This window comes from Myotis myotis, unplaced genomic scaffold (assembly GCF_014108235.1).
Source record: "Myotis myotis isolate mMyoMyo1 unplaced genomic scaffold, mMyoMyo1.p scaffold_m19_p_2, whole genome shotgun sequence".
In the NCBI taxonomy this organism is placed as follows: Eukaryota; Metazoa; Chordata; class Mammalia; order Chiroptera; family Vespertilionidae; genus Myotis; species Myotis myotis.
In genome coordinates this window covers 7,934,537-7,949,950 of record NW_023416324.1, presented here as the reverse complement: position 1 = coordinate 7,949,950, position 15,414 = coordinate 7,934,537, and the positions used below count along the sequence as shown (strand labels likewise).

The 15,414-nt window shown below is 56.1% G+C and overlaps 2 protein-coding genes across 6 annotated transcripts in view; one reads left to right on the top strand and one right to left on the bottom strand.

Annotated features, from left to right (window-relative positions):
* Nucleotides 1-13,331, top strand: part of ZBTB17 (zinc finger and BTB domain containing 17) — a 30,915-nt gene extending 17,584 nt beyond the window's left edge. For 2 of the 5 annotated variants that reach the window (XM_036349252.1, XM_036349253.1), the window contains 15 exons: nt 6,806-7,012; nt 7,467-7,583; nt 8,045-8,233; nt 8,905-9,042; nt 9,356-9,481; nt 10,058-10,293; nt 10,380-10,522; nt 10,608-10,908; nt 11,294-11,381; nt 11,470-11,586; nt 11,684-11,804; nt 12,028-12,158; nt 12,478-12,687; nt 12,793-12,882; nt 12,967-13,331. In XM_036349252.1, coding sequence (XP_036205145.1) covers nt 6,806-7,012; nt 7,467-7,583; nt 8,045-8,233; nt 8,905-9,042; nt 9,356-9,481; nt 10,058-10,293; nt 10,380-10,522; nt 10,608-10,908; nt 11,294-11,381; nt 11,470-11,586; nt 11,684-11,804; nt 12,028-12,158; nt 12,478-12,687; nt 12,793-12,882; nt 12,967-13,250 — 2,498 coding nt within the window. In that variant the 3' untranslated portion in view covers nt 13,251-13,331. Of the gene's footprint in view, nt 1-6,805; nt 7,013-7,466; nt 7,584-8,044; nt 8,234-8,904; nt 9,043-9,355; nt 9,482-10,057; nt 10,294-10,379; nt 10,523-10,607; nt 10,909-11,293; nt 11,382-11,469; nt 11,587-11,683; nt 11,805-12,027; nt 12,159-12,452; nt 12,688-12,792; nt 12,883-12,966 lie in introns of those variants that run through there. The other 3 variants (XM_036349254.1, XM_036349255.1, XM_036349256.1) reach the window with 3 other exon arrangements.
* Nucleotides 13,332-14,611: 1,280 nt separating this feature from the next.
* Nucleotides 14,612-15,414, bottom strand: part of SPEN (spen family transcriptional repressor) — a 90,601-nt gene continuing 89,798 nt past the window's right edge. The window contains exon 16 of the transcript XR_004974014.1: nt 14,612-15,369. The gene's annotated coding sequence lies outside the window, so the exon portion shown is untranslated. The remainder of the gene's footprint in view (nt 15,370-15,414) is intronic.

Sequence of the window (15,414 nt, the reverse complement as noted above, 5' to 3'; positions counted from 1 at the left end):
TTGGACAATGTCTGCCGTTGAGTGCTTGCTAATAACCTGATAATAATAACTATTTCATGTTTGACAAGTGCCCATTGGACTCTGAGATGGAGCAGGTCTCTGTGGGCCCACTTAGAGCTCTGGGCAGGCGCTTCAGCCCTCACCAGGGGGCACCCTTGGGGTTTAACAGGACAGTTATTCAATATAAAGTGCTTCTTTGGCAGAGAAAATCGCTCTGATTGATTCTTGCTCAGTGCCCCTCCCTTCACTCTCTGCCTCTCAGAATGTTGGTTGGGCTCTGGGATTTTTCCAGACTGCATTTGGAAGGAATAATGGGTTATGATTACAACTTTGTAACAAGGTCAAGTCACCAAATAGTTATTGAGTGCATCCGAGGTGCCCAGCATAAAAGGATATTTAGAAACTGTCTGATACGATCTTTGGCCTAAAAAAACCCACGCTAATCTGCATCTCTGTTTCCTGGTAACAGGAGTTTGTTGAGCGCTTACCACGTGCCAGGCACTGTGTGGGCCCTTTGCTTACGGTATCTAATTTAATCCTGTTCCAGATGAGGTTAGTCCCATTGGCCCCATTTTGCCAGAGGACAAACTTTTTTTAGGGTGTTTTTTTTTAAAAAATATATATAAGAGTTTATTTGAGCCAAACTAATGACATATGCCCAGGATCAAGATCTCAAATGCTCCCCGAGAGGAGGAGATTTGCTGGAGCTCACCTGCTGGCATGGTAGGCGGCGGAACCTGGATTCAGGTCCCTCCTCGGCTGACCTCTGAGGTTCTGCTGCCCCCACAGTACAAATCCCTATCTTGGAAGCAGCAGTGCCAACTTGGCGCCCAGAGTAGCCATGGTCTTAGTTTTTAGGTGATCGGGCTGTGCCATGCCTGCCTGGCACCATGTTGCTTGGCCTATGAAGAGACTCCGTAAAAGCCATTTCATTGCTCATTGTTAATGGACAGACTTGGGGTTTGGGTTTTGTTGAATTGAGCAGCATGGCTTTTATGCCTCAAGGAGAAGCCTTTCTTTTGTCAGCAGTGTTTATGGATGTTTGGGAACTGAAGGACAAATGAGTGGTCAACCCCTCACCCAAACCCCACTCCTCTGAGCCTGTGTGGCTTGTTCAGCTCCACTGAAGCCTGAGGCCTGGGCCTCACCAGCCCGGCGAGAGTGGCGGCGAGCGTGTTGGAAACAACCTGTCTGCGTGGATTGAGTGTGGCACCTGTACTCACTTTTTCTTATTAAAAATTTAGTCAAATTTTGGAAGATGGCTCAGTGGTTGAATGTCGACCTATGAACCAGGAGGTCACAGTCAGGGCCCATGCCTGGGTTGCGGGCTCGATCCCCAATATAGGGTGTGCAGGAGGCAGCCGATCAATGATTCTCCGTCATCATTGATGTTTCTATCTCTCTCTCCCTCTCCCTTCCTCTCTGAAATCAATAAAATTATATTTTAAAATGTGAGCCAGGACCGGTTTGGCTTAGTGGATAGAGCGTCGGCCTGCAGACTGGGGGGTCCCGGGTTCAATTCCGGTCAAGGGCATGTGCCTCGGTTGCGGGCGCATCCCCAGTGGGAGATGCGCAGGAGGCGGCTGATCGATGTTTCTCTCTCATCGATGTTTCTAGCTCTCTATCTCTCTCCCTTCCTCTCTGTAGAAAATCAATAGAAATGTATTAAAAAAAAAATGAGCAAAGGATATAAAAACACATTTTGGAAATGTCCTCCTAGAAAAGTATATGAAACGTACACATTTTTTTTTTAAATATATTTTATTGATTTTTTACAGAGAGGAAGGGAGAGAGATAGAGAGCTAGAAACATCGACGAGAGAGAAACATCGATCAGCTGCCTCCCGCACATCTCCCACTGGGGATATGCCCGCAACCCAGGTACATGCCCTTGACCGGAATCGAACCTGGGACCCTTCAGTCCGCAGGCCGACGCTCTATCCACTGAGCCAAACCGGCTCCGGCGAAACGTACACATTTTTAAAAAAATATATTTTATTGATTTTTTACAGAGAGGAAAGGAGAGGGGTAGAGAGTTAGAAACATCGATGAGAGAGAAACATCAATCAGCTGCCTCCTGCACACCTCCCACTGGGGATATGCCCGCAACCAAGGTATATGCCCTTGACCGGAATCGAACCTGGGACCCTTTAGTCCGCAGGCTGATGCTCTATCCACTGAGCCAATCCGGTCAGGGCGAAACGTACACATTTAGTTTAAATAACCAATCAAGGTATATCCAAGTAAAGAAATAGAGCATTCCCAGTATTCTGATTGCCCTTCCATTCGAGAACCATTATCCCGAATTTTTTGTTCCTTCTACCTTTTTCTGTCTAGTTTACCATTTGTGTCAGTTCTCTCTTGCTGTAAGCAGGCCATCTCCAAGCGTCGGGGCTTAAACCATCAGCAGGTTATTATTTCTCCCAGTTTTGTGGACTGACTGGGCAGTTTCCTCTGTGTGATGTTGAGGTCATTCATGTGGCAGCGTTCACCTGGTTGCTGGGCTGGACAGTCTAAGAAAGCGTCTCTCCCCGGAGCCCGGGCGCTGCCCGCAGGGCACTGCAGTGCTGCGTCACGTGGCCTGTGCAGTCAGGGTCTCCTCCGGGGTCCCTGCACGTCCCCTCTCTCCACCAGGAGAGCCTACACACTCCTGACGCAGGGCAGCTGGGTTCCAAGAGAACAAAGCATAATCTCCCAGATCATGCGGGCCAGTCACTGCCCTGTCGATCAGTCGTCACAGGGACACTCAGATTCCATGGGAAGCCCATAGCAGCCGTCGGCACTGACCGGGAGGGGGGCACTGTTGGCTGCCTGCCTTGGAGGCTGGTACCCACGCCATCCATGTCCAGATTGCTTAGTTGTGCCTGTTTGAACCGCACTGCAGGGGACCCAGGTCCCTCACTTCATTCCCAAATGAATCCCTTGTGAGGCGGGCCCAAGCCATGTGTCCAGCCAGGCTGAGGGTCACCAGGAGAGCAGTCCAGCGCTGACACTGCGGTCTGGCCCATTAATCTAGGGCAACAACCGAGCGCCTGGCGCTGTCACGGGGAAGGTGCCCGGTTGCAGCCAGGAGGCTGTTGGAAGGTCAGGCCTGTCTCATGTGCCAGTTGGCGCTTTAGTTTTCGGCATGTGACCCGAGGACTTTGGGTTCAGTGGGCTGTGCGGTCTTGTTCCGTTTCTTTCTGTAGTTCTGAGTTTTTAGGGTCTCACGTAGAAGTGACTTTAAGGCCCACGTTTATCATCCTTTAGGCAAGAGGCAGTAAGGAGGGAAGGGCCCCACACTTATGCGTGGGGGATGGGCTGGTGGGAACAGCACTTTGGTCATGAGAAGCTGGTCTCATGACAGAGTTTCAAGTCTCCCAGAGAGTGTGCAGGCAGGCCAGGCGGTTGGCACCTCCCTGCCTGTGGTACCACACGCCCCCTGGGCAGCCCATTTTCCTGGACCCCTCCTCTAAGCTTGGCCAGAACCGGGTGGATCCCTGTGGCCGCGAAGGAGGAAACAGGAGACAGTTGGAGTCTCCTTTGCAGCGATCGTTCCCGAGCATCTCACATCGGCTGGGAGGGGGCACTGCCTCATTCTCGCTCAGCTCTCTGAGGAAGGACCAAGCCAGCTGGCCCCTCACCTGCTCAGCACAGCGTCCTGGGGAGAGAGGTGCTGTCTGAGCTTTGTAGCTGGCGGCCAGCTGGTGCAGTGAGAGCCCGAAGGCAGCCTGGGGCCCCTGAGCTCCACCTGCCCGGGCCTGGGTGCAGTCATAGCATCCACAAGGATACTGACAGCATTTCTGTGGGTGACAGCATTTAGAGCTTGGCAGACCTGCGGGCTGCACTCACTCCCTGGGGGGCTGATCACAGGATTGGGCTCCTGAGCATATGTTTAAGTGCAGCTTAACTATTTATGGCGCCGCCTTTTTCTTTTCCCCCTCTCCTTCCCCTTTGCTTCTCCCTCCTTCCTGTTATCCTCCCCATTTTCTCTTTCTCCCTTTCTTTCTTAGATTTGTCAGAACAGATGCTCTTGGGAGTATTTCTCTGCTGGAACAGCTTTGCAGGCTGCCTCAGAGGAATGCAGGGCTCTGGTTTCCTCCACGACACCCACACTTGGGGAGCGGCCAGTTGTGGGCAGACATCTCGCTTCGGAAGAGTATGGTTGGCATTGGGTGGCAAACATTACTCATGGCACACAGCTGCTCTCATCCTCTGTGTGGGGGCGGGAGGTGCTGGGCCACCATCCATTCTGTCCCAGGGACCTTCACTTTCCTGCAAGGCCTCTGAAAAGGAGAGCACCCCTCCCTCCCCCCGCCCTCACACCCCACCCCCGCCGCTCAATATGTCCAGCCCCAGAGGAGCTGGGCTTTGTGCCCTTCCCTGGAAGCTCTGGGGTAGGTGGCAGCATCAAGGCATGTCGCAGCCTTGGGTCCCGGGCAAGGCCAGTCAGTCACCTGACCTGTGGGCCGCCAGGCCCCCTTCACCTTGTTGGTCGTGAGTTTTTCTCACGTCCTTCCCAGCAATCAGGTCCCGTTTTCTGCAGGCTCCAGCAAGGGCCGGGGACAACTCTGTACTTCGAGGGGTCCAGCTGATGCTCCCTGGTCGTTTCTGAGCCTGGGAGACACTTCCTCCCAGCCCCATTTTTGGGTTGGCTCTTGGTGAAGGTGAGGGAGTCAGACCCACCGCCAGGAGGGAAGGGTTTGGACCTGTCTCGCGGGGGCTCATTCTGAAGCTGGGGGAGGATTTGGCCCTTGTGGGCCTACTGGTTCCTCCCTTGCTGCACTTGGGAGGTATTTCACCTGGGGCTCCCGCGGACACGGAGGGTGACTGGTGACTGGGATTCGGGCTGCCCATGCACACATGCACACGCCTGTTTGCTTTTTCCACAGCAGAGAGAAGACGGCTCTGGGATGATCTGGCCCAGGCCTCTCCCTGCCACCTGCCTTTGGTCCATCAACACTGTGCGGTGTGCACTCCCTTCCGATCCCGGGCCTGCCTGGGTGTTTCAGCCCTGGGGTGAACATCAGTTCTTTTCCAGTCACCTTCTGTTTTAGCTTTTCCCGGCTCAGGAACAGAGCAGCCAGAGTTCTTGCTTACAGTCCTCAGGTCACAAGTGGGAGCAGGAGGTCCTGTGTCAGTGCGGCCGTGCTGCTGCGGCTGGTTTGGCTCAGCAGCCGGCTCTACAGCTCGTACCTCACTTCTTGACGCTGGGCTGGCTTCTGGCTCTTCCCTGCTTACCTTTAGGCGCTCTCGTCACGGGCAGTTATGATATTACGGACAGACCCGAGAAGCTGTGCCTCTGTCCGTGAGCTTGTGGGTGGAGGCTGGGGATGTTGGAGGGAGGGAGAGCGTTTCCGGGTCCCCGGCAACAGCAACTGAACTACAGCTTAGAGGCTGGCGCCCTGTGACATGTGCCTGTTGCCAATGCCACGTTCCCCCTCACTGAATGGAGCCCCGCCCACCTGCCAGGTGACTCCCCCCAGCTCAGCAAGTACATAGCCCCACTTGTGGAAAGTTTGCAGACATCACGGGGTGGGTGGATTTGCTGGTTAAGCCACGGGTGAAGGAAGGGCTGGGGGTGTGGCTTTGTTATGGCTCATCACAGCCAGACAGCCATACATGGTCACTGCAGCTCCAGGGCTGTGGCCCGGTGACTCACCCCCAAGAGGCTGATGGGACGGGAACAGCCAGAGCTAGTGGAGGGCTGCTGAAACCTGGGGGCTGAGAGCCCCAAGTGTCACTGTCACCTGCCCAGAAACAGCCTGGGGCAGCTCTGCGTAGACGTAGCCTCCGAGAAGTAGTTCCGAAGAGCCGGAAGACAAGCCACTGCCACTTGTCAGATTCTGGGCCAGGACAGGACAGCCTGGCCCTGTCGCTTCTCTGTAATGTGTTCCTAGGAGTGGGCATTGACTTTAGTGTCAACTTGGTTCTTTCTTGAAAGGAGGACCTGCTTATTTTCCCTAGAAAATGCTGCTCTTGAGACTGGCTGGTGTGGTAGTTAGGGAGAGGAGAGCGAGGTTAGATACTCACTCAGTCATGGCTGGTGCAGTGCAGGCTCACTTGGCACCAGGCCATGGAATTGCTCTGAGCATTTTTACTGGAGACACTTGTGGGCTTTCCAGGCATTAAGTGAGGCCTTTGACAGAGAAACTGCGGCCAGACCAGCAGCTCTTGGGCTCAGGGTCAGAGTTTATTCTCTCTCCAGGGACAGCCTGGGGAGGTTTCTGGAGGCAGAGGACTGCCCAGCTTTCTGTAGTTCCCTGAGCCCGTGAATGAATGAGAGAGACAGAGGGAGCGGCCCAGAGGGAACTGGTGGAGCCCTGTGGGTGCAGCAGGGAAGGGGCCGATTCCTGAGAGCCTGGGTGATGAAACGTCTGCTTTCCCACACGTTCACCTGGCATGACAGACAGAGAAGAAGTCGAAGGGTTTTCATAGAGCAGGTGTATCCCCTTGAAACATCTGCCCTTTCTTCTAAGATTTGTAAAAAATGTTAAACTGACCCTGTCTTTTTTTGCAATGCTGACAGTGTTGTGTGTATGTCTTTTTACTTTTTAAAAAGTCGTTACCTGGCAAGACACAAGGTGGCTATTTCTGGTTGGTCCCTTGATACTTTCTCGGTTTTGAAACTTTCCTGCCAGTAAACCCAGGAATCGCGGAGCCCCGGGTTGCTGGGCTCGCAGAGGGTGTCTGGAGTTGTTTGCCCTGCGTGGACTTATTGACATTCTCCGTCTCCCACATTTCTCACCTGGGAGTTTCGGGCTCGTGCTGAGGCTGCGTGGCATCCTCTGTCCACACTGACACGAAGGCCCTTTGCCTCTCCCCAGCCATGGATTTCCCTCAGCACAGCCAGCACGTCTTGGAGCAGCTGAACCAGCAGCGGCAGCAGGGGCTTTTGTGTGACTGCACTTTTGTGGTGGACGGTGTTGATTTTAAGGCCCATAAAGCAGTGCTGGCCGCCTGCAGCGAGTACTTCAAGATGCTCTTCGTGGACCAGAAGGATGTGGTGCAGCTGGACATCAGTAACGCAGCAGGTACCCTGTTGGGTCCAGGGGCAAGTTTGTTGAGGGCCAGAAGCTCTGGCTGACCCTGTGCCCTCCTAACACAGTCCCTGCACTCCTGGGAGCAATACCTTCAGGCTGTGGGGTGCACCAGGCCTCTCATACAGGACCCATGAGTGTGTGGGTACCAAGTTTCTACCCATTTTGGGGGCCTGTTTAGACTGGGAGCAGGTGGTGAGGGGAGAACTGGCAGGAAGGGCTCACCATGAGCTCCAGGCCAGAGTGAACACAGACAACAGGTGGGCTCTGAGTCCTGAACCCCCAATTCCAGTGCTAACCATGAGGAGGATGGCAAGGGTTGGGGCTGGGGCAGGGGATCGGGAAGGCCTTGGGATTGAAGAAGGAACTGGTCAGATTTGGTCTCCCAACTCAGCATGGCATGATGTGCTATGAGGTCAGGGCAAGGTCATGTTCCCCCATTTTATAGATGCGGAAACTGAGACCCAAAGAGTTCAGGTGACTGGCCTGGAGGTCAGCGAGAGAGTTTGTGGCAGAGCGCCGATGAAAGTCCTTACTATCACTTTGGTTGGATTGCCTTCCGGCGGTGAGGAGTAGCGGCGGGGTAGAGTGTGTCCAGGGTGGGCATTTACATGGTCTGTCCTTCACGCAGGGCAGGTGTTCACACCTTCTATCTTCTGTGCAGAGCAGGCGTTCACACCTTCTGTCTTCTGTGCAAGGCAGGTGTTCACATCCTCTGTCCTCCGTTGAGTCCTCTGTGCAGGCTGGGCTTTCCCACCCTCTGTCCTCCGTGTAGGGCGAGTAGTCACACCTGTTTTCTGTGTAGGGTGGGCGTTCACACCCTCTGCCCTCTAGTTGTACCCCATTTGGAGGCTGTTATCTGGGCTGAGACTCCCCCAGTTGCTTGCCTCTCTGCCAGCACAGGAGATGGGGAGAGGACGGCCTGTCACCTTGCTCTTTACAATTCCCTGGATCCTGCCGCCGAGTGTCACCTGCTGGTGCCGGGCCTGGAGGCAGGTCTGTGATGGCTGTCTGTGTCCTTGGCAGGCCTGGGGCAGGTACTGGAGTTTATTTACACGGCCAAGCTCAGCCTGAGCTCTGAGAATGTGGACGATGTGCTGGCCGTGGCCAGCTTCCTGCAGATGCAGGACATCATCACGGCCTGCCATGCCCTCAAGTCACTCGCCGAGCCGGCCACCAGCCCTGGGGAGAATATGGAGGCCTTGGCCATGGAAGGTAAGATTGTTGGCAGGCTTTCCTGAGCAGGTGGCTCTTGATGGGGGCTCTGCCTCTTTGTCACCTCTCTGGGTCTCAGTTTCCTCTTCTGGCCTTGCCTGCGTTGTGGGGTGCTGGTGAGGTTTAGCTGCAGTGGAGTCTGAGAAAGGCCTCTTGGAGGCACCCCTTGCCTACCCTGCCCCCCCTTTCTCCAGCTCCCCTGTGCTTCGCTGCTGAGAACTGGCGGTGGGCCTGGTTCAAGGCCACGCACATGGCGCGCTCCTCCTGCACGCTCCTCTCTGTGCCCTTCCTCTGTTCCCCTCACTGCCTCAGAAAAGCGCCTGACACCTGGTTTGGGCCAGGTTCCTTGTGAAACACTTTCAGAGAACCCGCTCCTCTCCTTCTAAGCACTGACTCTGGCAGCATTGATATTTCACCCGTGAGGTCTGTATCCCGGCCGGTCTGTGCGCCCCCCAGAAGCAGCAGCTATCGTTGGTATGTCCAGGCCTGTTGGCGGCCAGGTGCACAGTAGGTGCCTTGTGCATAATTTGTTGAATGAACAAACCAAGAAACCACTACTTAGATGTACCTCCAGGGAGGATCCAGAAGAGCTGGAGAGTTCTGGGAACCCTCACCTCTCCAAGTGGTGGCACTTGATGGGAAACAGAGGGTCTATCTGGTTCCATCTCCAGGAGGGGACAGGAGAGCCAAAGAGAAGGCTGCGGCCACCACGCTGAGTGAGCTGAACCCTGCTGGAGGCAGTCCACCCAGGGGCCCAGGCAGGGAGCCCAAGGAGGAGCGAGGCGGTCAGGCAGAGAGTGCGGCCAGCGGTGAGTTGTGACGCTGAAGCCAACTGTTCCACCATCTCCCTGGGCCCCTGTACAGTGAGGGGCTTCCTCAGGAGGCTCCTGGGGCTGGGAATAGAGTGGCACCCTTGAGCTCAGGTTACCCCGAAGGAACCACTGTTGATCTGGGGTGTCTGGTCCAGCCAGAGCAGAGGCCAAACAGCCTGAGCTTGGATGTGCTGGCCCCACCCAGACCCCACCCACCCTTGAGCCATAGCCACTACAGGGGCCTGGTCCAGGGAGCCATTCAGTCCCTGGATGGAGTCGATAGGGTCTCAGTCCCGCCTCGCCACCCCAGGTGCAGAGCAGACGGAGAAGGCCGATGCCCCCCGGGAGCCACCGCCAGTAGAGCCCAAGCCCGACCCCACCGGTGGCATGGCTGCTGCTGAAGCCGAGGCCGCCTTGTCGGAGAGCTCAGAGCAAGGTACCGCCACCCAGCCAGGCCCGCCCTCACTCGCACACCTCCCTCTCACACCGTTCCCCTAGGTCCCTCTCCTCCCACTACAGCTGATCCCACTCTGAGCCACCCACTCACTTCAGCTTTGGGGCCAACATCTTTTCTCATTCTTGAATTTGGACATCAGTCTCTTGGTTGTGTTACCTGGCTGTGCTTCCCGCTGGCACAGAAGCATTGCTGACACCCAGGGCCGAGCACCAAGGGGAGCCTTGTACCCACACCACACAACCCCGTGCTTGTTGGCTGACGGTGCCCTTGCTGCCCTGCAGCCCGCCAGGGTGCCCATGCCCTGAGGCTGCCTCCATCCTCCAAGCAGCCAGTGTCCTGGTCAGCAGCTCCTCTGGCGCTGCCTTGGCCAGGGCTGGGACCATTTATTGGTGGTGCCCAGACATTACTAGGCTCTGCCAGGTGCCCATGCAGAGAGAAGGGCCTGTGTCCCGGAGCCAGGTTGGCCTCCTGGCATTTGTCTAACTCTGAGGTCATGTCCCTTTGGGAGCCCCTGTGCCCTTCCTGGCCCCTCAGTGCCTGCCCTCCTCATCTCAGAAATGCAGGTGGAGCCAGCCAGGAAAGGAGAAGAGGGCGAGGAGGACGCCATGCCTTCTGGGGTCAAGGAAGAAGGGCCGCAGCTGGACAAGGGGGATGCCCCCGAGGAGAGTGAGGAGTCGGCCAGCACGGACTCGGGCCAGGAGCTGGGCGCAGAGGCCCGGGGCCTGCGCCCAAGCACCTATGGCGACCGTACCGAGTCCAAGGCCTATGGCTCCATCATCCACAAGTGCGAGGTGCGGCCACAGGTGGCACCACCCGCCCTGCCCAGCCCCATCCTCCGCCCAGCAGCCCCCTCACACCCGATTCCCGCGCCCTGCAGGACTGTGGGAAGGAGTTCACACACACGGGGAACTTCAAGCGGCACATCCGCATCCACACAGGCGAGAAGCCCTTCTCGTGCCGGGAGTGCAGCAAGGCCTTCTCTGATCCAGCCGCCTGCAAGGCCCATGAGAAGACGCACAGGTGCAGTGCCCGGCCTGCTGCTTGCCCCCGCTGGCTCAGCCCTGGTAGGACCCCAGCGACCCCTCCTCTCCCTTCTGACCACCAGCCCGCTGAAGCCTTACGGTTGCGAGGAGTGCGGCAAGAGCTACCGGCTCATCAGCCTGCTGAACCTGCACAAGAAGCGGCACTCCGGCGAGGCGCGCTACCGCTGCGAGGACTGTGGCAAGCTCTTCACCACGTCCGGCAACCTCAAGCGGCACCAGCTGGTGCACAGCGGCGAGAAGCCCTACCAGTGCGACTACTGCGGCCGCTCCTTCTCCGACCCCACCTCCAAGATGCGCCACCTGGAGACTCATGACACTGACAAGGAGCACAAGTGCCCTCATTGTGACAAGAAGTTCAACCAGGTGTGTGGGCACCGCCCGGGGCACCTCCACCCTGCACACTGACGGGCGGAGGGGGCCCCTAGGCTGAGGGGGCCCTCGAAGACACAGGCTTAGTGGGAAAAGTAGGTGCTGAGTAGAGCGTGACCCTCCCCAGGACAGAGCTCTGCCCGAGAAAGTGAGAAGGTGGGTGAAGTCAGGATGGGGTTCAGAACAGAAAGAAGTGGGGTGGGCATGGCTTCCCTCTCACTGCTAGGATCTGGAACATTCCATTGGCCTTAAGCAAAGATGGAGCCATCTACTGGCTCCTGGGAAGACCCAGAATCAGTTGTTCCCTGGCGGAGGGGCTGCGGATGGGGCCCAAGGCCACACTGTGTGGGGTGGCCTTTCTGACCCCTGCCTGGCACAGGTGGGGAACCTGAAGGCCCACCTGAAGATCCACATCGCGGACGGGCCCCTCAAGTGCCGAGAGTGTGGGAAGCAGTTCACCACCTCAGGTAGGGCCAGGCTGCCTGCTGCCCCACACCCTCCACTCCGCGGCCACCTCCTGATGCCCCACACCAGGCCCCCTGTCTGTCTCCACAGGGAACCTAAAGCGGCACCTTCGGATCCATAGCGGGGAGAAACCCTACGTGTGCAACCACTGCCAGCGGCAGTTCGCTGACCCCGGCGCTCTGCAGCGGCACGTCCGCATCCACACGGGTGGGTGAGCAAGCCCAGCGGTGGGAGCTTAGGAGCTGGGGAGGGCACACGGAAGGAGGAGAAGTTGGCGCTAACATCTCTTGCTGCCCGTCCCCAGGCGAGAAGCCATGCCAGTGCGTGATGTGCGGCAAAGCCTTCACCCAGGCCAGCTCCCTCATCGCCCACGTGCGCCAGCACACTGGGGAGAAGCCCTACGTCTGCGAGCGCTGCGGCAAGAGGTCCTGCCCCGCCCATGCCCAGGGTGCTCTGGGGTCCCCACACTTGGCAGGGTGAAGGGGTTCAGAAAACACACTAGGGCTCAGTTGCGAACCGGGCCGACTGCTGCCTGAGCCCAGTCCAGTTGGCCCGTCCAGTCTAGAAAGAGAGGCACGAGGCCAGCCCAGCTCCCCTGGCCCAGGCTTGGGCAGTTCAGGCCAGTCCCTCCCCTCTGTGGCCCTGCAGATTTGTCCAGTCCAGCCAGTTGGCCAATCACATTCGCCACCATGACAACATCCGCCCCCACAAGTGCAGCGTGTGCAGCAAGGCCTTTGTGAACGTGGGGGACCTATCCAAGCACATCATCATCCACACTGGTGAGTGTGTGCCCGCCTGCCAGTCCGGCCTGTCCCGTGCCCTGATCTTGCTAGGGGGAGGGAGGGAGGCATCCCCAGATTGCAGCGTGGGTACTGGCACTTGGAACAGGTGGCTTTGAAGGCAGTTCAATTCAAGTGAGGACCCCATTTTCTTAGAGCTTCCAGAAGGTGCAGGGGCCACTGGAGGCTCCTGTGCAGCTCTGGTGGCTGCCCCCGAGCACTTCCTGCTGGAAAACTCAGGGCTGCTGGGGAAGCTGGAGGCCACTGAGGTCCTCCCCCCTCCCCCAATGGCAGGAGAGAACCTTGCCTCCCCCCCCAGGAGAGAAGCCTTACCTCTGTGACAAGTGCGGTCGCGGCTTCAACCGCGTGGACAACCTTCGTTCCCATGTGAAGACCGTGCACCAGGGCAAGGCAGGCATCAAAATCCTGGAGCCAGAGGAGGGTGGTGAGGTCAGCGTAGTCACCGTGGATGACATGGTTACGCTGGCCACCGAGGCACTGGCGGCAACAGCCGTCACTCAGCTCACAGGTGCGGGCTGTGGGCAGCAGAGGGTGGTCACAAGCAGCTTGCCTCTGGGGTGGCAATGAAGGGGCAGGTGCCTCTGGCCTTAGGCCCTGCTGATTCTGCCCACAGTGGTACCAGTGGGGGCTGCAGTGACTGCTGACGAGACTGAAGTGCTTAAAGCCGAGATCAGCAAAGCTGTGAAGCAAGTACAGGAAGAAGGTGAGTGAGAAGGGCTGACCAGGGGTGAAAGCTGGTGGAGCTCAAGGGTCCTTCGCATCCTGACTGTGGCCCCACCTCCCACAGACCCCAACACTCATATCCTCTATGCCTGTGACTCCTGTGGGGACAAGTTCCTGGATGCCAACAGCCTGGCCCAGCATGTGCGGATCCACACAGCACAGGCACTGGTTATGTTCCAGACGGACGCGGACTTCTATCAGCAGTACGGGTCAGGCAGCACATGGCCAGCCGGGCAGGTGTTGCAGACTGGGGAACTGGTCTTCCGCCCTCGGGATGGGGCCGACAGCCAGCCTGCTCTGGCAGAGACACCCCACACAGCCCCAGAATGTCCGCCGCCTGCTGAGTGAGCAGGCATCCCTCCTCCTGACTGTTTATTTAAGGATGGGCGGCCCCGTTCCCTAGAGAGAATAAATTTGATTATTTTCTAATGCTGCCTACAGCTCCCTGTGGGGGTGGGGTGGGGAGCTGGCAGCTGTGGCGGATGCCCCAAAGGGCTGCTCTACCCAAGAACCAGTCGGCACAGACCGGCTTCTTGGGAAAGCCAGGCTGTCCCTTTTGCGGAATGGGACTGGAGCCCTGGGACCTGTTTAGACGCAAGCTGGCTGCTTTGCCCAAGTCAGGGTGCAAGGCTCCATGCACCCCATCCCCTCAACCAATCTTCTCTTTGGAAGCTTCTCACCTGGTCACCATGAGGATCCCAACTTTCTTCTCTGCCATGGAGCTGCTCCCCCTCTGCCTGGGGGTTGGGAGCTGGGCCAGCAGAGGCTGGCCACACTACCAGGATCCAGGCAACCCAGAGAGCCCAGCTCAGGGGCCATTCAGCCAGAGCAACAAGGTAGGCAGAGAGAACCAGGCCCAACAGGCCATATCACCGTTTCATTGGGTTTGGGGAAGCAGAAGGGCTCTACACTGACTTCACAGTAACCTTGGCCTGAGGATCATGGCCAAGCCAGTACCATCTTTTGGGAACATTTACTTGCCTTGAATCAATAGTCTCTCCCACCAGGTGAGGGCCTGGAGGGACAATGAGCAGCCAGGAGCTTTGATGGGGAGATGAGAGACACAGCACTGCTTAAACTAAGAGTAGAAGCAAAGGCTGCGGGGGGCGGCAGGGAAACGTGAGATGCCATCTCTGCCCTTTCCATACAATTTCCCCCCAGCAGCCGTCATCCCTTACTCAGAGATAGTAGCTTCTTGCACCAAAAGTATAGGTCTTTGGAGGAGCCCCATGGATAGTGCAAGTGAGACACCAACACTGCGTGTTCCAGTCCCTGCCCAATTCCTCAGCTTGTAGGGGAAGCCTGGCCCACCACCCCATCTTCCTGTCAGGAATACTGTTCCGCCTGGCTGTGCCACACCCAGGGGAGGAAGGGTGAAGAGTCAAGACACCAAAGCTTGCTCAAGTTGTTTGAGTGTGTGTGGTGGTGGTTTTACCTGTAGTGCCTTCCACATTATCCAGAACCAATCAGAGCCTTGAAGTATCACAGGTCTTTACAGCACCACAGCACTGAGAAAAGTTCGGTCTGTGACAAAGATCTGTTTTATACTAGATAAAATGATCCTTGGGGGGTTAAAGTGGTAGATTGGAAATAGGTTCCCTATACAGACTGAAAGAAGGCAAAAGTGGGATGAGGGCTAGCTACTCCCATAAGCCAAGGACATTTAGTTGGTCCTCCCACCCTAGTGACAATTACATCCACACTTGACATGTTTTGTATTTTTTAATAAAGTTTGTAATCCAATGGACACACAAAACAAAACTGCGCTGAGAAAAACAGTTTCATAAATTAATAGGTGTTAGGAAGTTGTGGGGAGAGGTCAAGGTCACATAAGAAGAGGGAAGCCAGTCTTTTTGCAGTGTGTGTGTGTGTGTGTGTGTGTGTGTGTGTGTGTGTGTATGTATGTGTGTGGGAGAGAGAGAGACACACACACACACTTTCAGATCGCAGGGGCAGGGCCCGGCTGTAACGAAGCGCACTTATACAAATGAGTGACAATACAAAGTCTGAGTATGAAAATAAGATTTTTCTCTTAAAACACATTTTTGGCACAGATTAAAAAAAATGTATGTCAGGGGGATTTGATTTTTTTAAGTCAGTATTATATATATTTATATATATTATATATTTATATATACACACATCCCAAGTTCTGCATATCCCACCGACAGAAAATCCTTCGGTTTGCTCTGTTTCGATTGTAAGCTGTACATCCTGGGTGAATCAGATGGTGGTGGCAAGAGAATTAAGGAAGATGACAGCCAGATGAGCAAGGAGAAGGGAGGAGATGGGGACAAACCCAATGAAATGTTCCTTGACCCCAAGGTTTCAGCAGCAGCTTGAAGTCCTGCGTTGAGTCTGTGACGTGTTCACATACACCAAGATGTCCAGAGTGCCACAGCCTGTCTTCACTATGCAAAAGTCCAAGTCACTAATTTAGTGCAAAGGCAGTTCTGTTTTCTTGTTTCTTAAAAACAAAAACAAAAAAATTTAATTCCACTGCCCTGTTCCT